Source organism: Scophthalmus maximus, chromosome 13 (assembly GCF_022379125.1).
Source record: "Scophthalmus maximus strain ysfricsl-2021 chromosome 13, ASM2237912v1, whole genome shotgun sequence".
NCBI lineage: Eukaryota > Metazoa > Chordata > Actinopteri > Pleuronectiformes > Scophthalmidae > Scophthalmus > Scophthalmus maximus.
In genome coordinates this window covers 17,962,935-17,985,534 of record NC_061527.1, presented here as the reverse complement: position 1 = coordinate 17,985,534, position 22,600 = coordinate 17,962,935, and the positions used below count along the sequence as shown (strand labels likewise).

General features: G+C 42.3%; 3 protein-coding genes across 10 annotated transcripts in view; 2 read left to right on the top strand and 1 right to left on the bottom strand.

Annotated features, from left to right (window-relative positions):
• The window catches only part of suco (SUN domain containing ossification factor), a 39,331-nt gene extending 26,860 nt beyond the window's left edge, over positions 1-12,471 (bottom strand). For all 4 annotated transcript variants that reach the window (XM_035647547.2, XM_047336755.1, XM_047336756.1 and 1 more), the window contains exon 1: positions 12,191-12,471. In XM_035647547.2, the coding sequence (XP_035503440.2) occupies positions 12,191-12,243 (53 nt within the window). In that variant the 5' untranslated portion in view covers positions 12,244-12,471. The remainder of the gene's footprint in view (positions 1-12,190) is intronic.
• A 996-nt stretch (positions 12,472-13,467) lies between these two features.
• Positions 13,468-18,425, top strand: tmed5 (transmembrane p24 trafficking protein 5). The gene is made up of 4 exons (XM_035648405.2): positions 13,468-13,795; positions 14,424-14,521; positions 15,368-15,548; positions 16,155-18,425. Exons 1-4 carry the CDS (start codon positions 13,607-13,609, stop codon positions 16,371-16,373), a joined length of 687 nt encoding a protein of 228 aa, XP_035504298.1. The 5' UTR covers positions 13,468-13,606; the 3' UTR covers positions 16,374-18,425.
• Positions 18,426-19,199: 774 nt separating this feature from the next.
• pigc (phosphatidylinositol glycan anchor biosynthesis, class C) lies at positions 19,200-21,815 on the top strand. Of its 5 annotated transcripts, XM_035648400.2 has the most exons (5): positions 19,243-19,266; positions 19,390-19,490; positions 19,870-19,937; positions 20,277-20,508; positions 20,622-21,815. In XM_035648400.2, the coding sequence occupies exons 3-5, from the start codon at positions 19,930-19,932 to the stop codon at positions 21,276-21,278; spliced, it is 897 nt and encodes a 298-aa protein (XP_035504293.1). In that variant the 5' UTR covers positions 19,243-19,266; positions 19,390-19,490; positions 19,870-19,929; the 3' UTR covers positions 21,279-21,815. The 5 variants fall into 5 exon arrangements, with proteins under 5 accessions (XP_035504297.1, XP_035504294.1, XP_035504296.1 ...); XM_035648401.2 differs by lacking the exon at positions 19,390-19,490 and having other exon boundaries at positions 19,220-19,266; XM_035648403.2 differs by lacking the exon at positions 19,870-19,937 and having other exon boundaries at positions 19,220-19,266.
• Positions 21,816-22,600: the final 785 nt, after the last annotated feature.

Below are 22,600 nucleotides of genomic sequence, written 5' to 3'. Positions count from 1 at the left end.
AAGCAACTAGCTACATGCGAGAGGTTTCTTTACTACAGCTGGTGAGGTAACAGCAGTTACCGACGGAGGAGTCGAGCCTTCGTTGCCTCCGTCATCGCGCAAATCACCGCGTTCAACCGGGTGTGACGTTCACATTAATGCCTATCGGAGGTGAAGCCGATTATTACTGAAAACGTTTAATCGGCATTCCGCCCCGGGTCTGTTGCAGAGTCATTTGACTCGGGGCGGAATGTCGATTAAACGTTTTCACACTGTATTAAACGCCGGGTGTTAGCGGGTTTAAATGGGTTTTTTGGCCAGTGTGAAAGGGGCTTAAGACAGAGCCCCCCCCCCCCCCCCCCCCCCCCCCCCCCACCCCAAAAAAGGTAGGAGCCAGACCTTGGCTCAAAGGTCAAGGTCTGAATCGAACCATATATTTGGACAATCGTTACACCCCTATGTGAAAGGCATTCAATCGCTCTGATAAGAGAGCACTTGGGTAAACACACACAGATGACAAACAGATCACACACCACAGTGCACTTTTAAGTGAACAACACGTCACCGGGTAAACAGTCCTGTATAAACTTCCGTGATGGCTCATGCAAATTTGACCGACTTTGTCGAGTCAATGTTTAAATGCCAAACAGCCATAGCACAGGTCGCTATTGAAATCATGTTCAAATGCTGAGATTCTAAATCATGTGGAACAAATCAAGTCACCAATGCCTTGTACTTACCTGACTACATGTGAACTCAAGCCCAAACTGTTAAACAAGGGTGATTGATATCCTCCCTCCCTCCCTCCCTCCCAACCCCCGGCTCTGCATCATCTACATGACTGAATTGAAAGACCCGACTGTTGACATTCCTCCGCAGATGGGGAAAAAAAGGAAAGCTGCTGAAAATGGATAAAAAAGGTGAAGAAGGAGCTGCTCTGAGAGGATTTGCAACTAGGGGGGGTAATGTGACCTACTTTTTGATTTAAATGGTTTTGCAACAGTGAAGGGGGGGAACGTGTGATCCACAAATTGAGAGAAACCACTGAAAGACTAGAATTGCCATGTATGTTAGTGGGTCAATGCTAAGCTAATGATGGAAGAGCTCGTGGACAGATTAATGAGTCAGCACGTTCTTCCTCATTCCTCCCCCCGTCACTGTTTCCTGTCCCGCTTCAGAAGCAGCGGCAGTCGTTCTCTCCTTCACATTCCCCTCAGATGACTAGAAAACAGTCAAGTAATGAGCTGAACGTCATCTCAGATCATGCACACAGACATGCTGACTACATCTCCTGATACTCTGTCTGTGCTGGTTCCGAGCAGCCAAATCCCCTGATATTTCCTGTTGGCTTTAGGGACCATTCAGACTCGGGGCACATGGACATAACTATCAAATCAACTGTACTGCACTGCACTGCACTGTGCAGGCTGACTGGGTTGACTAAAACCTGCAGACGACGATCTGCTGAGTCAGATTGGATCACCAGCTGCACGGTATGCAAACTGAGCTGACAGGATGTTTGCCTGCTCTTCGAAAAAGTTTCCAGTCTTATTCCCATGTATCATTTGGTCTGTTGATTCACAAACGTTTGCCCTCGTCATTCCACACACACAGCAAGACAGTGCAAGTAAAAGTATACAACCTGAGCCGGGACAGATTAGTCGCTGCCTTTCCTTCACCTGGCCTACATCTCAGACCAGCTTGTTGCTCAGCATTATATAAACTCTCTCTCACACAATCACTTACGGTGTTTAACTAACCAACGGCACAAGATGTTCACTAAGTCCTCACTTCAATAACTGTCTTAAACGAAGAAACTTAAACTGCATCACATGAGACAGCTGTGACGACAAAACAGAGAGGAGTGGTAAATAAATAATTTCTGCTCTGCACTCAACTTTTTTAATGAACTGTCAGCTCACCAAAGCACACATACACATAAACCCAATAAAAGGCCAAATAAAAAATAGATTTCCTGCAGAGGACCCATATTCAAATAACACACTCTTCTTTATGTCCAGATAACCAATCGAACGGAGAGCAGGCAGGGAGAGGGAGGGAGATACAGAGAACAAACAGAGAGAGAATACAGGATCCACGTGGGCAGAGGTGGATTGTGGGGCAGGGAGATGTACCCGTGCTTGCCATTTTAAGTAGGCCAGCGCATCTGTCAGGCAGAGAAAAACATGTCGTCACTGGTTGGAGAAAAGAAAAAAAACGTGGGCGGCGGCTAAAAAGCCAGCCTCAGAGAACTGACGGTGTTTATGTGTGGAAGTTTGCATGTGCGTCCTATATTCCCTCCACATGGAAGCATGGAATAATGTCGAGCAGCAGTTTGTTCTAAAGCCTGCTGATCCTCCATAATCCTCTCCACTGGTGCATCCTCAGGAAAAGCCAGGACATAGTGGCTGAACTGGTGAATAGCTCTCTCACCAACACACTATCGCACACACAGTCCTGAACCAGACCCCATTTCGTGACCATGTCACCAAGGTTGCATTGCCATCCAAAGACAGGCAACCTAAGGCCTTCTTTTTAGTGACTGGCACAGATTCTGTCCCCTCTACATCCCATCCTGGATTCTTGCACACACAGTTAAACTGTGGCTCCGTACTTTCCCCAAATTCCTCCTCTTATATAAACCCACAAAGTCAGCTTGGGGCCTGTCAAGTTTTTTTTTGGAACAGCAAAGACTCCCAACTTCTCTCTGGAATTAAATTGGTTCCAATCTACACTGTCAAACTCAGCAATGTGCGTTCAAAATGTTCAAAAGTTCTACTGCAAATTTGGACAGTCAGATGAGATCAATATCTAGTACCAATTTATTCCTTTTTCAACCAGCCAATTGCTATCAGTGATCAAGATCAGTATATCCTATTTGTGAGTGAAAAACTTGGGATATAGCAACTGTGCCAAAGTATATAAAGATTCATAGACACAGTTACTATAAACCTAGTTTTTTGCTCACAATGCAAAAAAAATCAATATCGAAGCAGTACAGAAAAGCAACAGAGGAAGTTCGTTTTTTCTTGGATTTTTAAACCTGACATAAAGCCTATAAGGGATGGATGGGCTTGGAGTGGCAGTCTCATTTCCCTAAGTACTTTCATGTTGTGTGCTGACTTGCTACCTAGGAATGCAGAAAGAGTTATACAGAAATACACCCTATACTGCCTCCAAACAAAAACATTACGACCCAGGCCTGCTCCTTATCCTTGATGGTGCGTTCAACACGCTCAGGTTAAACACAGATGAGCTGGTATTTGCCTTTTATATTGAAGGTAAACAAATGGTGTCCTCAAATTATTCTAATATATACTTATCAAGCATCCCACATGGAAATCAGTTCTAACGGACCCAAAGATCTGCGTCAGAGTAACCTTCTTTGGGGTCAGAATTAAGGTTTACAAGTATAAACATCGTACCTATTTTAATCCCTGAACTTGCAGAACTTGTAAGGAGAGCCGGGCGCTTTAAGTGAGGAATCCTGTATGTATGTTCACTTCAAAACATGGAACCTTTTAACGCAGATGGACACACAATCAGTTGATGATTGATCGTGTTTGTAGCGAGGCAGCGCAGGTAGATGCATCACCAAAACATGGAGGCTCTTTATACAACTATCTGCTCTTGGACTGCCTCTGGAGGGGAAGATGCTTCTAGTAACATTTTGGCAAATAGTTGATCAAAGATATATGTGAAGTTCTAAGTTGCAGTTTATGGTTCCTAGATATGGCCATGGTTTTTAGAATAGATTCCATTACAAGCTCATTTCAAGATATACCTTTTTTCCTTACAGAGGAACCAGCTAATCCAGATTTGTTTTAATCAGACACACCAACACCCCTCAGTGTTTGAATTTGTAAAATAATAATAATAACAATTCTGTCTTTTTCAAAGTTCAATAAAAGCATGTGCTCATAAATTAACGTACACCCACAGTTTCTGAAAGAAACAAAAATTTACTTATCAGATCACAAATGTTTACTCATTAGCTTTGACTTAATGTCTCTGCTTCAAACAGGTAGATGGCACAACCTGGAATAACAGCAGGTAACAAAACTGGTTGATGTTATATCAACTTCCAATGATGAAGCTCTGTTCCAGTAGCACCTACACACTCATGGCGTACTTCTATCCAGGCAGAACTTGATTGCTGGCTTTCTTATTATTCCTGTGAAAAAATTCTGTGGTAATAAAACACACTGACTTAGGCCAAGTTTGTCTTCCTCCTGTTTCTCATTAAAGCCAGATGATCACAATCTGATAAAAACACTTGAGTTCATTTAACACAATGAAAGGCCACATATACTAGTTACACTAGTTTCATCATTTGTAAAGCTAGTTTGTCTTTCTAATCTACCTCTTTGACTGCTCCGGCTCTGTGACGCACATACATGCTTCTAAATGTACACAGGAGTCTTTTTCTAGGATGTAGTGTGAATGAACAGACACACCTCTATTTGGAAATAGGCCTGTGGCAGCAAGAAGGCTGCGTCACCAGGTGTTGCTCCTGTCACATTATATTCACCTAACATGCCTTTGACACAGAGAGAAGCATGTAGATCATTCTTCTAATATCATGAATGGAACAATTCAGACGAACGACAAAATATCATCTAAACATCAACAAAGTCAGGGTCGTAAAGCAGAGCTGTGTTCGAGTGGAAGTGAAACCTGACTGGCAGAGAGAGCCTGACCACACTCACCAGAAATCAGCTGACATGTAAATGCCTCCACGAGACCAACCAAAATAACAAACTGGCTTCATTAGCTGGTATGGTCTATTAAAATGACAAAATATTGGAAAAATTACCCAGTATAATTTTACACAGCCATGTGTCAACTATTCAGGTTTCTAGTCCAACAGTTCAAACCCAAACTAAAATCATAAATAGCAAATAAAAGTATCAAATAATCACAGTGAAGAAACTTGAATTAATCTATTATCAAATTTGTTGCCGTTTCATTTACTGTCAATGAAATAACCAAATTAAATCACATCGAATTAAGGAGCTTAAATATTTGCTGTATTCCGAATCATATCTTGCATCAGTCATCCCGCTACATACATCAGCAGTGAAATTAATTAATACCGAGCCAAATACTGCGACAAAAGACTCAGTGAAGCTGTGACAGTGTGGAGCGTCACAGTCAGACGGGGATCAGGGCGGTTTGGGAATGTGACATCAGGAACATTAGCTCGGAACAAAGGAGCTGAAGGACGCATTCATGTGATATAATGACTTTTGATAGGAAAAGCCATTTTTCCACTGTAGGTTGACATGGGTGTGGATACAACAATACATGTGCCCTCTCTGTCAGTATGTGTGCATCAGCAAGCACAGTAGGAGAACAAAAACTCATCAAACTTTCACCCCGGTACACAGTGTACTAACGTCCTGCAGCGTGATTAAACACTGAAATTTCACACAAGTACTCCAATGTAAACATTGCACAGCCTCGTACAAAATAAAACACAGGAAAATGACACGAATAATGGCCTGGAACATCAGATTGTAATCACCATACAGTATTGACAATATTGTCTATTTGAGCACAAGTCCAGCACAAATTAAATTATTTCAGCATGCGATATAAGCTAACAGGATTTTGCATTAAGTAAAGTAGATTGGATGGGACTGGAGAACTTGTAATCTTTATGTGAAGCTTCAGGAAAACATGCCCTCATTAGCTAGAGTACATAATGTTCTGTCCCTGTGTGTCATATATGAACAGGACCTCCCACTGTATCATGACTCCACCCATACAGTTTAAAGGCACATGTACACATGTACAGTTACACGCTTGCTGCACACAAGACTAAGCCATCAACAAAGAAAAACACACACACACACACACACACACACACACACACACACACACACACACACACACACACACACACACACACACACACACACACACACACACACACACACACACACACACACACACACACACACACACACACACACACACACACACACACACAAAGACACAAGACTAAAGACTAAAGACTCTGTGAAGAGACTGAACAGGCTTGAGAGCCACTAGGTTGCTCTGGAAGGTAAACAGTAAAGAGCAGCAAGCAAGAAAGGGGGAGGGAGGAAAAGAAACCAGGTCATTTTTAGGAGGAGAAAATGTTTCCCTTTCTCTAGCGGGGCAGGAAAAAGCGATGCTGGTTTTAGTTAAGTGAACTACCCACAAGTCACTCGAGCACATCTTATCTATCATTCATGCTGAGATGCATTAAAAACAAATAAAGATGGAAAACTTTCGTGGCTCGAATTGTTTTAGACTTAAACAATTAACTAGGCTCATGCACTGTTGATTACCCTGAAGGTATGTTTACCATATACACACAAAAGATAAAAAAAAGAAAAAAAAGAAAGAACGTCAAACTTACTGGCCATACCCTCTTTTCACACATGAAAACACACAATGCAAACAAAATTACTGTTCTGATGCAAGACTCCACGTTTAAGTCCGGAGAATCTGCACCCTCACACAGTGCTGTTCACCAACATGGTAAAGACTGGTATTTTCTCTGTAACCACTGACAGAGCCTCAGGCCACTGACAAGCATTCCACTCTCAATGCAGGCTTACGGTTTCCCGAAACAATAAGAGATAATGAAAATTTAAGTGAGCAACAAGATCTTGCAAAGACTATCATGAGTGATTATGACTGAGTCTCTTCGCAAAATTGTACTGTTATGAGTCCCCAGAGATGCCCATAACATGGAAACTTTAAGCTTTCACACAATCCATGTCCATTTAGTGACATTCCTACAAGTTCATGACACAAAATTCACAACACAAAATTTTTACGTGTTACATTGCTGGGCGCAAGACTAACAAGACAAGTGAGCTCTGAACGTGCCTTCTTAACACATTGCTGATAAAAGAAAGTGAGTATAGTTTTTTTTTGTCACTTTCAACTCAGAAATAAACTGACACCATACTACTAATCATAAAGTACTTCATTCAGAATCAACTCAAACGTGCTGTGATTCCAAATCAGTTCTCCACTTTGTTTGTCAGTTATCATGGAGTTTGAGTTGGTGTAGGTTGTCTTTAGTTTGACATGAAGCAATGGAGCTGTGAATAATGTTCAGCACTTTATTCATCTTACTCCCAGTCAGCTACTGCCACAAACAGAATCTAATTCTGTGGGAATGTTGCAATCTGGATTTGGGATTGTTTTGATCAACGTGTCTGACCACTGAGCACATGCCTTTGACACCCTGGTGTACTCACTTCACCATACACTGGATCTACCTCAGTGTCCATGGCCAGTGGGCAGGAACAATAGAGAGTGTTCTGGAGAGCCAGTGCAGCTCTGTTATATTTTTAAAAAGTCTCGTTCTTAAAAACAAAAATGATGATGATGTCTTCCTGTGGAATATCTGCCATCTCTGTATGGAATGTTTATTTCACAGATCTGTGTTTTCTTGTACATTCCTTTCAAATAAATGCAGAAACTGCAGACTGGTTTCCCTTCAGCGAATGATCAGCTTGCTTGGGTGTTGACATTCGTCCTGTGCTTGTTGTAATAGTCGTTGTGCTGTAATTATCAGGTTAATGTTAGGTTTCCCGTTCATATGCTTTATTCACAAGTGTGTGAATTGACCTGGATGCAAAGCATCCATGGCACAAAGCAATAAAATGTTAGTTTCAACTGCAGCTGTCATATTTCAGCATCAGCAGCAGCAGCTTTTTCTCACTGATTTTTGACATGTAAGTCAAATGTCATGTTTTGCAGAAGATGCCATTCTTTGCAAGGTAATCAATATAAGTTAATCAAACCGATCCCTCTGTTTGAGAAAGAATTCCTTAGATACAAGGCAGAGAGGTGATATATGTTGTACCTTAGGTCAGGCAGTTGGGCTAGATAAGAGCAGATAACAAACCAAGCAAACCAGACATCCATTAGGAACAAACTAGAACATGGACACACTCCAAGGGCCTCACTGTATGTGTGCTAATTTAATTATCCCCATGAGATCCTTTGATACGGTGAGAGTTTCAACAGTAGTACACACCACTTGGTCGGACTTGAGCACAATGTCTTGTGCTCATGTTTATCTGTGTTCACATGCATGATACATAGGGTTGGGTATCGTTTCACTTTTATCAATTCCGAATCCAGGTTCCGCTTATTGAATCCAGATCTTATCGAATCCAGAACTTATCGAATCCGGTTCTTATTGAATCCGGTTCTTATTGAATCCGGTTCTTATTGAATCTCAGTTGCAATTCCAATATTTTTTGCAAAGAAAAGAACAATTATTTAAATGATAAATAATCATTATTTCAAGAACAAAAAGTGCACATTTGGGCTATGATCACCTAACTTTTCATCCCCTTCATTTATAAAAAAAATATATTACTCCTTTATAAGGAATGATAATAAAAAAAACAATTATAAACCCAAACTATTTAAATAAATGATGGAAAATACAACAAAAAAATATAAGAATAGAACGACATATTTAACAGACAGTTGTTATGCAAGCAGCAACAAAGACAGTGGATGTCAACGGCAAGTCAACAGGTCCTTGTCCTTTCATGATTCTTGCACTTTTTGGGTGATATATTCGTGGTTGAATGCACATATTGTAAGTTGCGTTGGACAAAAGCATCAGCTAAATCAATGTTAAAAAAAAAGATCAGCATTTCGGCCTTCTAGGTAATGATGTGTGATCTCTCTTTGCTCTCTGTACTAGAGGGGGGTCTCTGGGGATGGACTGAGGGGGGAAATGTGCTCTCTGAACTCATCTACGAAAAGTATATATAAGAATAATTTGAGGTACAGCACAGCAGTACAATACCAAAACAACAAGAGGTCATCTAATGTTAAGGCAGAGCAACAGAAGAGATAAACAAAGCACATGTATAGACACATGCTTTACATCACAGCAGCCGCATGGTATTTGCAGGACCATAAAAGTTACAGCATGACCGATGGATTGAATGAATAGCTGGGAGGTGATGAGCTTCAGGCTAAAGGCTACATGAGCATCACTGTCATATCCCGAGGCCAGCTCTGTTGCCTCCATTTTACCTTCATGTTCTGAACCCCCCCCCCCCCTTCCATGGAATAGCCACAAAAACACAGAGCTTTCTTTGTGTCTCTGTCATTTGCTTTCAGTGCCCAATACAGGTGCCAGTAAGTATCTACCAGTCGGAAAACAAGCAGCACTATCCGTGACAACAGGCTCCATGGCGACAGATACATGTGCTCAAGGAGGATCTGCTTATGCAACAACTTCCCCAAAAAGGGAACTTTTACAATGTGGGCTGAACACATAGTTCTTTTAACGAGAGGGTCCTCTAGCTATAGCCTGACTTGCTTCTTTGTACAGTGTTCACATTGCCTGTGAGCAAGTAATAACAGCCACCATTCACAGGGATTAAAACAAATGACTTGTACTCAATCCTGTGCGCTACTTTTGCGTTCTATAGTCGCATCCTATAGATGGTCGAGGTAAGGAGACAGGTTGAACAAGCAAAACTTTGTGGCGTGCTCACTGGGTTGGTGCCAAAACATACAGGACAAACACTTCTTTGGGTATAACAAGCAGAGGCAGACAAACATTACAGAACACTACAGCCATTTAAACTCAAAGTCATATTGGCACAAACCCTTAATTATCCCAATTATCAGGTGAGTCAGCGGACTAAAAATTTAGGAGTTCTGGGTGGACAACTTTTTCATAGCTGCACTTACTCAGAAAATTGTAATGTTTTGTTATGCTATGGCAGATTAAGAGTCTCTGCATTCTAAGGGAAATATATTAGAGAATCCCAGAAGGATTTGGCTGCAGAGTCTCATCAGCGCTAATCACATTACATAATAATAATAATCTTCATTAATGGCTGTGATACGTATAACAAAGGGACAAAAAGCAAATGCAATGATCACAATCCAACGGTTTACTTCTCTATGGTAGTTTTACAGAATATACAATTTGCCGTCAACTGTTTGTAATAACAACACTAGTTCTATCGGTCTGCAACCTGAAAATGAGGGTTGTGTTTCAACCGAGAGTAGAGCTGACACACGCCACATTCAACCAACACCTCTGCACTGGATTTAAAATCTAAATGGGGAGAAAAATACTAGTCTGTGGTGAGCTATCATTACTGACAATCAGTATGGAAGGTAATAGTCACCCTTACACATACACTCCGATGTACCTGTACAAGTACACACACACTTTCTCCAATGATGTAGATGTCATCAGCCTGACCCAGCGTACCATAGACAGTAGGATCCCAGTTGCTGACTACATGAGTGAAAGGGCACCATGACACAAACAGAATACATTCTGCTGAGCCGAAGCGTTGCAGTCTCACAGTAGTATACAGAGGACAAGAAACTAAATCTAATGTTGAAATGTCAACCCTAGCCGTGGTCATTTGAAAGTGCACAGGTTTATTACAAACAAGAGTCAAAGCCCGCCCTCCTCCCACTGTTTCTTTCCCCCAGTTTTCTATTACAGAGCCGCTTTCTATGCCTTGAATCACTGCTGCCTTGGAAAACTTGCCATGCTTGCATTCCCTTATTCCGCTGCTCCCACTGGGACGTGTGAGAGTTGGCACGGAAGAGTGAGAAGCTGACAGTGACACACTAAAAAGGGTTTACATAAGTAATGAAGTCTATGCGTGTGGCTGCATGGCCAATAATTAGTCTGTGAGAAAGTGAAAAAGTGCACCAACGTTTGGAGGAACCAAACACCCGAGGTGCAAGGCTGTAATCAAATCTAGTTGATACAGAGGATTGAAGGCCGTCTCATTCGTGGATTTTATTGTATACCTACTCCTTTAGACATTTCTTGAAATAAAATGACGAGCAAAGTTTGTCAAGATTCCTCTGTGATATTTCTGTTTCACTGGCCTTCAGGAGGAATAAAGCAGAACTCTGTTCTATCTAGGCGTTGTGTTTTCATCTTCTCCTTCTCTCCTCATTCTTTGGTGGCCTGCTTTAGAGGACAACCGGGTAGACTACATCCTATCTGAGTAATACTTGAACCCTTTTCAAAATAATAATCGTATCTAGGGGAATGTGATGATTCTTCATAGAAAAAGGTACAAGGGTTACAGACTAAGAAGTGGATCTTTCATCTGATTCAGTTTGTAATTCTTCAAGCTCCCTAGCTCCCTTCCTAGCTCCCCCACTTTAAAAAAAAAATCGGACCAAATATTTAGACCATTTAATATCAGTTTGCCTATTTTTTATAAGCACGAATACTGTGAAGATGATATACCAGAGTTGTTCTAAATTTCTTATTGATGAGGACATTATGTAACTCCAATCCTTTGAGTGATAATAAATAAAAAATGAGCACTAAAATCTGCCTCAAAGCAAAGAGGAAGCAGGAAAGAAGAAGAAGCACTGGCGTTTTGTATTTCTTGTACTTTTAATATCTGTACGATGTGTTGTGTGCACCTTGCTGCTGCAACACCAGGATTTCCATCTATGTTTTCCCTTTTAGAGACTGTGACCGTTAGCTTGTCATTGTTTTGGACCTTATGTGTCCTACGATTTGTATCTATTCTTAATGGTCAATGGACAATGTTCATTTTTTCCTATTGCTCAAATGTAGAAAAATGCATAGTTTGATTTACTTCACGTGCTTTCTTTGGGAACTATATTAATTCTGGGTTTACATTTGATCCCCAAATGAACAAATGAATACAAACACATTTGAGACGTTTGGAGTGAAGTAGCCGATGGAAGGGATCCAGAACATAATTGAAAAATAATAATGAAATAATCATTAAGTGAAGCAAGAAGTGACATGTCAGCTTGTCACGGTCACTGGGTATTTCCAATGAAATATTCATCACAGTGGTTTGGTTAGCTATCTGTGTCCATATTTAACAACTGAATACAGTCAATCTACTGACACCCCCCCCCCCCCCCAAAAAAAAAAAAAGTTTATGGAGCAGTTACGTGGGTTATGTGTGAAACCATATTCAGTCTCTTTTCCTGAGCTGGAGGTCGACTGAGCGGCAGAGCACGCGATGTAACAGTGCACACAGCGGAGCGTGTTAGCTCCGTAGCAGGGATGGCTCAGTGATGACTGACGGCTAGTTCGGCGACAAGACAGGGGAAAGGCGACGGGACGGACGGTGTGGCTACCGGTCAGCTGTCTAACGCGTCGGCGGTAATGTGGGTGGAGAGGTCGGGTGAAGCTTACCAGCACAGGAGAGCTACAACGAGGCTCACCAACACAACGCGCAGCCTCTTCATTATCTTCCCGCGGGGACCAACATCCTCGCTCTCTGGGCTTTTTTTCTGTTCCCTCGCGGCTTCACGATAAAACCCGGTAACAAGCGCGGGGCCCCCCTTGTTAATTGCAAATGAACGGGGCAATTTGTTGTTTCCTAGCTGAGAGCCACACTTAAGCGTGTGCTAATTGTCATTGTGTGAGCCCCGCCGCCTCTCTTCCTGCCGTGGAGGCTACTGCTGTTGACGGGAAGCTGCCTCCTGGTGGAGTTCAACCCCGTGCCTCGCGCCGGGCCAATCAAATCACAGCTGAGGATTTGTCGACCAATCACATCGGACGTGACAACACCGATAGGACGCCCTCCTCCACTGAGGATGTGGAGCAGGACGCGTCTTGATAAGACATTTAACAAAGCATAGATAGTTTGTTGCACAACCGTCTGATGTCAGACGTTTCAGTAAAAGTGACTCATGTTGATACGTCCCACGTTGTATTTGTCAAAGTGAGTAATTGAAAGTTCAAATCGCTTCATCAAGGTGTGGGGTGAGTGCTTGAGGGGAAAGCGAACACTGTGTGCTTTCTTTCTTCAACGTCGCAAAACACCTTCGAACATAATATGAAAATGTTCACAACCTGAAAAAGTATTTCAAATACCATCATTAGTTGTTTGAGTTCAAGACTCCATTCAGGTATATTGTTATTATTATATATATTAGCTAGATAATATATTTTTTAAACCTTTTTAATGGTTCAGGATTGTTTATAAGAATTTCAATAGTTGCCAGAAAGTGTCATAACATTCCCAATATGTTTTTTCGTCTGATGAGGTCAATAAAGCAGATAAATAAATTCAAAAAACACAACCTCACATGTCTTTATATTCATGTTTACATATTGTAAATTAGGCCTTTCTTATTTAAATTTGCTCAGGTACTGGCGTTGATTAATTACAGCTTTGGTATTCAAATAATCATTTTTGAATATCGTATGGTTGTTTGTGTTTACCGCACATATACAAAAAAGAACTACATATCCCAAAATGCAGTTCGAAAAGGGCCCTAAAAATGTGCCTGTACTTTCTCTTTTTTTAAATTGTATCTAATGTAGCCATTGGTGAATATGATACAAAAAAAACATATTTGTACAGCTCAAAATGTAATATTCAATTGATTCCTCGTTGTTTGAAGTATTCAATAAAAGGTGTCGCTTGTGATCTGAAGCGGCGGGGTCCTGAACCGTCCACAGTGTTAAGTAGTGAAGGCAGTTCCACCGGGGGGAAGTTTGGCTCAACGTGTAGCTGCTAGCTGCTCCGCCGGCCGCTCGCCGACACAGTGGCCGGGTTACTGCGACACCGCCCTCGGACTCGTGAGGCGCACATGCTCCACCATGGAGGCTCTCCGCGCGGCTCTGTGCGTCTTGTCCGTGTTCGTCGCTGTGCTCCCGGAGAGGTTGGTGGTGCTGGCGTCCTTCTCTCAGTCCGTGGACAGCGACTTCACGTTCACCCTGCCCGCCGGCCGGAAGGAGTGCTTCTACCAGACCATGAAGAAGGACGCCTCGCTGGAGATCGAGTATCAGGTCGTGAAGATTCGCGTGGCTGTTACAATGTCGTACGAAACCCGTGACATTAGCTGAGCAAAGCGGAGAGCCAGCTCCCTCTAGTTGTGTCCTGCTGCCCCGGTGACAACCCCCAGACCCAAGGCAACGTCCACGTCCCATCACACTCGTTCAGTCCTGTCGTTTGGACCTTGTGTTTTTGGTTATTGTTTATGATTTTAAGTTACGTTCAACATTTCGTACAAACCACACAGGTGAGGTGCAGTGTTAGATCGATCTGTTGTGTAAGACGAGGAGCAGGTTATGTGGCTCACACCTTGCTTTTTTTTGCTGTCGGAAACCTGTTTTGCTGGTCAGATTACAGCACTGTGGGTGCATGTGTGTGAGCAGACACGTTGGGTGATGTCAGTGCCCGTGGGAGACATCCCAGGCATTCTCACATATCTGTTGTAGTGTCTATCCTGGAGGACAAGGTATCCAGAGGGAGACCTTGAGATTCCTCACGCTTGATGTATGAAGTCAGTTATTACACACACCCGTGCAAACTTGCAGTATTGTTTAAATGTCTCCTAATTTGCTGATTTTTTTTTCTTTCCCATCTACCTATTGTGTGTGTGTGTGTGTGTGTGTGTCCGTCCATCTTCCACAGGTATTGGATGGTGCAGGTCTCGACGTAGATTTCACAATCACCTCTCCCTCGGGTCAAGTGGTGTTTAGTGACTACCGCAAATCGGATGGGGTGCACACGTAAGCAACAGGCAGTTCCCCTCGAGAAAAGTCTTGTAACATCCAGGACAAATTCCTTTGTATTTATTGCCTGAAGACATTTGGGTTTAAGATCAAAAGATGACTATGAGACAAGAGTTAAGATTAATTTAATTCCCTGGCATTTTATATGTTGATGCACTAAAGAATTTAGGACATAACACCTTTTCTTACTTTGTTGTGCGTTGTCTTAGCGGTTTAGTTTTGGGTCATAGTCTTGCTCCATAATGTAAATTGGTGCACATAGTTTTCTTTGGAATTCTGAGTTCATTCTGCCGTTACAATAATGAGATATGTCATTGATAATTAGTGAGCCAGTTGCAGAGGCAGCCAGGGCAACACCTCCACTGTGGAGGTGTTGCCCTGGCTGCCTCTGCAACTGGCTCACAGATGAGCCTGTGTGTTCTGTATCATGAGCATCTTTTTTCTCTCCACACTTTGGCCTTTCTCCCATTTTTTAGGGGTTAATCATGGTCTCAGCAGTCCAAAAAACTTATTTCAGTTTTTCCGATTCTTATTGCTTGATGAGTGGTTTGCATCTTGTGGTATGGACTCACTATTGTGTAATAGCCCTGATTAGGTTCCTCTTTTCTGAGCTTCATAATTGCTTTGTTTTCTCTCACAGCAATACAGCTCCCAGGTCTAGATATCGGGGGTGTAAAAGCTAAAATTCTGAACATATGTCTCATATTCATCTTTTAATACTAAACCCAAATGTCTGTGGACTCAGGTTCAAGCCTGCTGCCTTACCACAAATATGCCAAGTAAACATGGATCATCTGAAAGACATTAATGACACAATTCCAAACTGCCTCTGCTTTCCTGCAGTGTCGAAACTGAAGGCGGAGACTACATGTTCTGCTTTGACAACACATTCAGCGCCGTCTCTGAGAAGATAATCTTCTTTGAGTTGATCCTGGACAATATGGATACAGATACAGATCCAGATGACTGGAAGGAGTATGTTCAAGGAACAGACATGCTGGACATGAAGCTGGAAGACATTATGGTGAGGTAGCAGCCATAAAAGACATGTAACACACTCCGGAGTTAGTTCTTAACAGGGTTTTATGTGCGCCAACTTTTCAGCCTGAAAAGTTTGACGTGATTCATCCCATCAAATGGTTCAGACTTTGCCCCTCTCTTGTCTGCTGTTGAGACATTTGTCACTGTTCCATCCGTGCTCACAGCGTGACACGGGATGTGCAAAGTGACCCGGCAAACACAAAATAGCTTGCAGTCCTCCACATACAGGGAGAGTGTCACAAGAATAGACAATGTTATGAACTCTTACCTATTGGCTGCCCATTGTTTCAGCTTGTACCACCCCCTTACAAGAAACGGCCTTAATTTGTGTCAGAAGTCACATAGGCCGACGGGAAATGTGTCTCCCAGCTGTGGAGGAAGTTGTTTTCTCGGAGTAGAAGGAACAGATACCTGTGTGAGCTGCTTTGTTTGCAACCTCAAACCCAACCCAACTCTGTATTTTGTGATTGTATAATTAATGCAACTGGTTTGCTTTAGTGTCAGGTACATAAGAGGAAGTTGAAATGTCTTACTGTTGCTGTTTTGTTTTTAATTCCACTCAATCTGACCTGTGTCTCCTCTCCTTCAGGACACCCTCAACAGTGTTAAGGCTCGGCTGGGCAAAAGTGTGCAGATCCAGACGGTGCTGCGGGCGTTCGAGGCTCGTGACAGAAACATCCAGGAGAGTAATTTTGACAGGGTGAACCTTTGGTCGGTGTTAAATCTCATTGCCATGATGTTGGTGTCTGCGGTTCAGGTCTACCTAGTCCGCTCGCTGTTTGAAGATAAAAGGAAAATTCGCACATAACACTGCCCCAAATGGAGGGACAGAGACAGAGAGAGAGCGAAACTAACGCACTTGCCCACAGATACCGTTAGGATGTTTTTTTTGACTCTTAACACAAGATACTGTCTGTACACAAACATGCAGGCACACATACACAGAAATACTAATATTATTAATAACAAATTTGCCACAATTGTTAATCTTGCCTTCAGCCCGCTGGAGTTTGAGCAGGAACTTATAACTGTCATGCCCCTTGACTTTGTGACCTCAGTCTCTTTACCACAGGAAAGTCCCTTTGTCTCTCTCCTTTTATTGTTGTTTGTTATTGTTTTATAGTCCTTCTTCGCTCATGTAAGTCTTCAAAGTAAGCGATAATGCTGGCATGTTTATGGTGTGACTATTTTTCTACCGGAGCCTAAAATGACAATGCCAATTGCAAAAACGTCTTCTTTTTCTTCCGCCTTTTACAAAAATTTGTTTGCAAAATTGATCAAAATGAAGAAAGGGTATGGTGTCGTGAAGTATCTGATAATTATTTTTTTGTCTGGGAATTGCAACCAATCTGCCATCATGTCTTCCCATACATTAGATTTTCTTAAAAATGTACCCGTATGCCACTGAAATGCCTTATAGAGTTGTAATTTAGCTGCCAAACTTTTGTCAGTGTGTGAGGCCTTTGAATATTTCTCCCATTGTCATGAATATTTATGTTGTTGACAATGTCACTTTCCCTTTAAAGACAATACTGTAAGGTTCGGTTTTTAGGCAGGGCCACTTTGCTAATACTGCTCTTTGATACCCGAGGGTAAAACGGAACTGGGCCTTCTCCAAATCTCTACCCCACCCTGGCACTTCTGCCCTGCTCTCCTTTGTTAAGACTTGTAGCCCTGAGGCCTAAATGGTGGCCAGCTCTGCTACCCTCTGCTGTGAAGTGGCGGGTGTCTGATTTCAGCCACCTACTGCGGGAAGATGTTGAGGCTGCCTTGTCTGTCTGGTGACAGAAGTCTATTTCTATCTTACGGACACCTGCAAGGTCATTACCACTACTACATGGGTGCACTGCTCAGTTTAATATGCACGAGCCATTCAATCAGTGGTTACATCAGCATTTTTTTAAAGTCTGTGTATTTAATCTTTTTTTTTTTTTTTTTGCATTTTACTAGCCAAACTAATCTCCTCAATGCAGTGCCACTGATGCCACAGAACAACCTATTTCTTTTTTTTATGTTCACATATTTTTCAAACATAATTTAACATTTTGGGTTCTGGAGTATTCTGTTATTATCGGGGCCCACCAGAAACGGGTCCATAAGTCATCCTGATATGTTGGAGGAGGAGCCCCTTTGAAGAGGTTTTTATCTTATCGTTTTTGTATACTATAAGGAGGCTCTGGTAACTTGTGATTGCGGTTGCTGTTTTTCTTTAATTGGTATTTACTGAACTTCAGAGTTGAAACCTGGTTGTTCATTACTCTGGCTGGAAGCTCCATGCTGCCATCTTCTGTGCTCTGCTGTTGGACAGAGATCATACAGTGAGTTTATGCCTTCATTCTTTAACAGCCACACGTTGAAAGTGCTGTAGAACTAAACTCTGAGGGATCGAAATGTTTTAAGAAGATACCGTTGAGTATTGGGCGTATCTGCAGTAACCCAAAGGATGTGTGGTTGTAAGAAGTGTTCATCCTCTGCCTCAGTGTCACTACTTATTCCCATCCTAAATTCCTTTGCCCAACTAATCTCAATGTGGTATCCAGTGCTTTATGCAAGTAGTCTTTGTTGATATTCTGTATTTTGTATGTGTTGGATTTGAAATATAAAGTTTCTGATCCATTTTAAAGTTCAGAGTTCTACCAAAATAAAAGTCTACAACATTTTTAAGTGCATTTCTATGTTACTGAGTAGGAGAAAGTCAAAGTTTCTGATGCAACAACCTCACTGTCTTTTAAAGAATATTTTTTACTACACTGGTGGAGCAGTTGGGAAAAGTGAATATGATGTGATTAGGTATTTATTCCACTAATGCTATTTAGTTATGTAAATGTGTGTAAAATAAACAATCATAACTTTTTTCTGATCTGTGTTCTGTTCCTTTGTGTAATTTCTGAACAAAAAAAACTTTTTTTTTTCTTTAGGTTGAGACATGAAACAATTGAATTGTAATTGAAATGTGGGATTCTTCAAGCATGCAGCAGCTCAGATGGAATCATACAGCTGCTGAGCAGTGTGCTGGTGCAGGGGTCTGATAATTAAACGCTCCTGTAGTGCAGAACCAGAGATACTGCCCACCGAGAGCTCGGAGAGAATAGAACTGTATTCAGGGCAATTAGTTCTGGTCATCCTCATCAATACTCTTTGACACGATGACACCATCCTCACACTTTTATTGTTTATACTTACTCGGCCTATCAGATGCTGTATGGATGAACCAGTCGGTCTGAAAACGGTCTCATTAAAACATGATCTTGTCTGCAACTAATCATATAACAACAAAATATAACAACAAAAAGACTGTGTGTGTGTACATTGTCACAAATGTTGTGAATGTGTAAGGGTCAGTGTAAAATGCTCAAACTCAATCCCAAACAAAATTTCTTTGTGTTTCTGTGCATTGGTAGAAATTACCAATTGCAATTTTAAAAGTGAAACAAAGCAGAACATTTTAAGTTTGCAATGTCAGGTTGTTTTAAGACCGGTGTGTTGGCTGCTCTTATAATGTCAGAAGAGTAGGGGCCACGCGTGTTCAACACAGACACCTTGCAAAAGACAATATGAAGTAATGATCTGAAAAGCTGGCAACGTGCCTTTATGAGACTCCAACAACAGGGGGCGCTGTGAGCTCCGGTCAAGAGCTTCACTCGCTTCACTTCCGGGAAAATGACTAGATGAGAACGTACATTCAATCAATCACATCACAGGTAGGTTGAAAAAAAACTATTGAGCTATTTTTTTTAGTGACAGTTCAGTCCATCGTCAACATAATAATTTTTAATTCATCCACGTTTACATGTGGCATGTGTGGTTTTATTGTTGCGTTACAGCCGGAAGTAGGAAGTAGTACTTTCTAGCCGATCAACCGTCAAAATGCTGCAAACTCGGTTCAGAATAGATCCGCTCACCTGACCGCAACATAACACTGCAGGTAGGATCCAAGACCAGTGGATATCTGACACAGTTAAGAGTTTACGATTAAACTAAAGCGACACGTCTATTTTTTTTAGTAAATAAAGCCATCGAAAACAAGTTTTGAGGCTACCAGGCTTCCGTCCCTCCCAGTGTTGATGTACAGTGTTTCAATGATAGAATAATATTTGACCACAGGGAGTTAAAGGAAGCACAAGTTAAGTACTCGACATATTTCAGCTCAGACCTGAAAAATGAAGCTGTTCTAATTCGATTTTGACACAGAGGGGACCGGCTTTATGAAGGGGCGATTATTGAATCAATAAGTGGATTGACCGGAAATTAATCGGGTATATTTTGAGTTTTTTGAACAAATGTCAAATATTTGCTGTTTTTAGCTTCTCTACTGGGAGGACTGGTGTTGGGTTTGACTTCACCATGGACTGGGGGAAATTATAATGGCTAGGTAAAGTATTGTCTGGCAATGATCAGTTACTTGTTAATGACCATTTGTAGATTAACTGATGTACATATTGGTAGTTACAGCCCTGATGGTAATAAAGTGGTACCTAACGTATGGCCCTTGTCAGTTGATATTTTCTTCAATGCTGGATAGTAAAATAACATAAACTAAACCTGGTGGTGTTGTTTTGACTTCCTGGGGGTCTGCAGTTGTGTCCCGCCTTGTCCATGAACGTATGCATCTGGTAAAATAACAGTGGATGTGGAATTTGGAACGTCGTCTTTTGCACAGCTGTTCAAACATGCCTGTCTCACAAATGTGTCTGTGTCTGCGTGTGGTCAGGGTTATGGGGCCGGACAGTGCCCCGGGTCCAGCTGTGCCCTGGCGGAAGGTGCTGTGGGAGCGCCAGCCCTTCCCTGATAACTATGTGGACCGGCGGTTCCTGGAGGAACTACGGAGGAACGAGGGTCTCCGGCACTACCATTACTGGGCGGTGGTGAAGGAAGCAGGCTTTGTGGGACAGCAGTTGTCCTGTGTGGCCATTTTCATCACCATCTGGCTGTACATGGAGCAGGTAAGGTTTTAGAAAATCAACAGTCCTTATAGAGACACAACATGCCTGTACTGAACTGTGTGAAATGCTGTATGTGAATTTATAATTATTCCACTTCTCTGCTTTCCTCTTAGGGTCTGCTGTCCCCTGAGGTGCTGTTGTCGTCCAGCCTCGTCTGTGGCCTGTTGGGTTATGGACTGCACCAAGCCTTGACACCTCAGGTTGAATCGGGCTGTGAGCCTCGTACCCGTCTGGCTGACTTGCAGAGTGTCACTGTTTTTCTGTCCTTCACCTTTGGCTTCTCGCCGGTTCTAAAGACACTAACGGAGTCCGTTAGTACGGACACAGTGTACGCCATGTCTGCCGTGATGATGCTGGCCCACCTGGTTTTCTTCCCTTACGCCCAGCCCTCACCCCCGGGCAGCCTCTCCCTAAACGCAGCTCTGTTTGCCTCTGTGTGTTTAGCCTCTAGGTTGCCCGGGGCGCTGCACACCTTCGCCATGCTCAGCTGTGCCCTTCTGGTGTTTGCCCTGTGGCCGTGTCTGCTGCAGAGGCTGAGGGAGAACGCTCCCGGCCACTTTACTGGGTTGTGTGTGGGGATTTGTATCGGAGGGGTGGGAGGCCTGGGCTCCCAGTGGCTTGGTGGAGCCGTGCTGTTGGCCCTGGCCCTTGGAAGTGTAACGTTACTCTGTCCCTTACTGCTGGTCCGACTGCAGAGGCACAAGGACAACATCCAAGGACCCTGGGATGAAGCCGAGATTCACGAGGACCTCAGCCACTTTCTTCACTAATAGACAGAGGCGTGTTACTAAACCATACACACTAATTTTCCTCTTAAGCAAAATGAAAATTTTATATGAATTAATTTACTGTCAGTCCAAGTGTCATGCTGGTGCTGTACATAAAATCTGACAAAAGTATTTTATCATTGATCCACATTTGTTTGTCTGCCATGTGTACTTGTTATTCTCTTATGGAGAATATGAAAATGTTTTAATGTTAAAGCTGCTACTGTCTTGAGTGTTGACTTCTGAATTTGTATGGATATTATCGACTAATGTAAAATGCTGACCTTTATTACTGGACACGCACTAATGCAGCGCACCAAGTTCATATCAGTGATTTTTGAATAATCTGTGGGAGACGTTGGTTAACCGTTGTGTACACTATGTTGTTGATGTGTAAGAGAATGGATGGATGTGTAGTGTTTAACAGAGGGGTTTGGTTATGAACAAGGGCTAAACTTCCAGTGCAAACTATATTTAAATAAAATATGAATTGTGTGATTTTTAAGTTTAATTTTTACCATTAAAATTGTGTCTTATCTAGTTTTTTTACTGGCAGATTTGCATGATGCTCATTTCAGTGATTTTAGAATTTTGGGATGAGAAAACACATTAAGTGACTGAGGAACTGTGAATTTGGAGTTTTTAAGTTGACCAGTTTACTGAACGACTAAAGGAGCTTTCATGTGATTTTTACCTTTATGAACCTCACTGCCCGTGTCGAATAATGTAGTGTCATGTAATCATTTTAAACAAACTACTGCTGTGCTGCTCGCCACCATGTTGCAGGTCGCAGCAGACGAGAAAAATAAAAAATCAAACAATCTATTAAATTAACTGAAGCACCTTGCATAAACTATGCCACTGACCCTCCGTTTTGTTATGCATTCAGTGTGAAGGATCCTAGAATTGATTTGTTTTTTTATATATGTATATTTAAGACCAACCGCATGGTGGCACATTATCTTCTGGCTTCAGTGCAACATCAGAAACACACCAGAACTAATACTAGGGCCCTTTGTTTCAGGACCAACTGTTTGCAAACCTAGCAGCGATGTGTAATGGACACTAGGTGTCACACCTCCACCTCTCCTTTTCCTGGCTTGCCAGGAAAGTGAAGTCGTGCTCTGCTGGTGGTTTTCACGGCTGCTGTGGCGCCGCGTTGTTAACAGCACACAAATCCCGACTTTCACACAAAGTCCGGTCGAGCTGTATCAGTGTCGACCCCCCTCCTCCTCAGACAACCACTTTCACAGCCAAGGAGAGCGAGACGGACGTAGTAACAGCACTTCACAGATGTTTGAGTAAAATTATTTTTTTCCTATGCG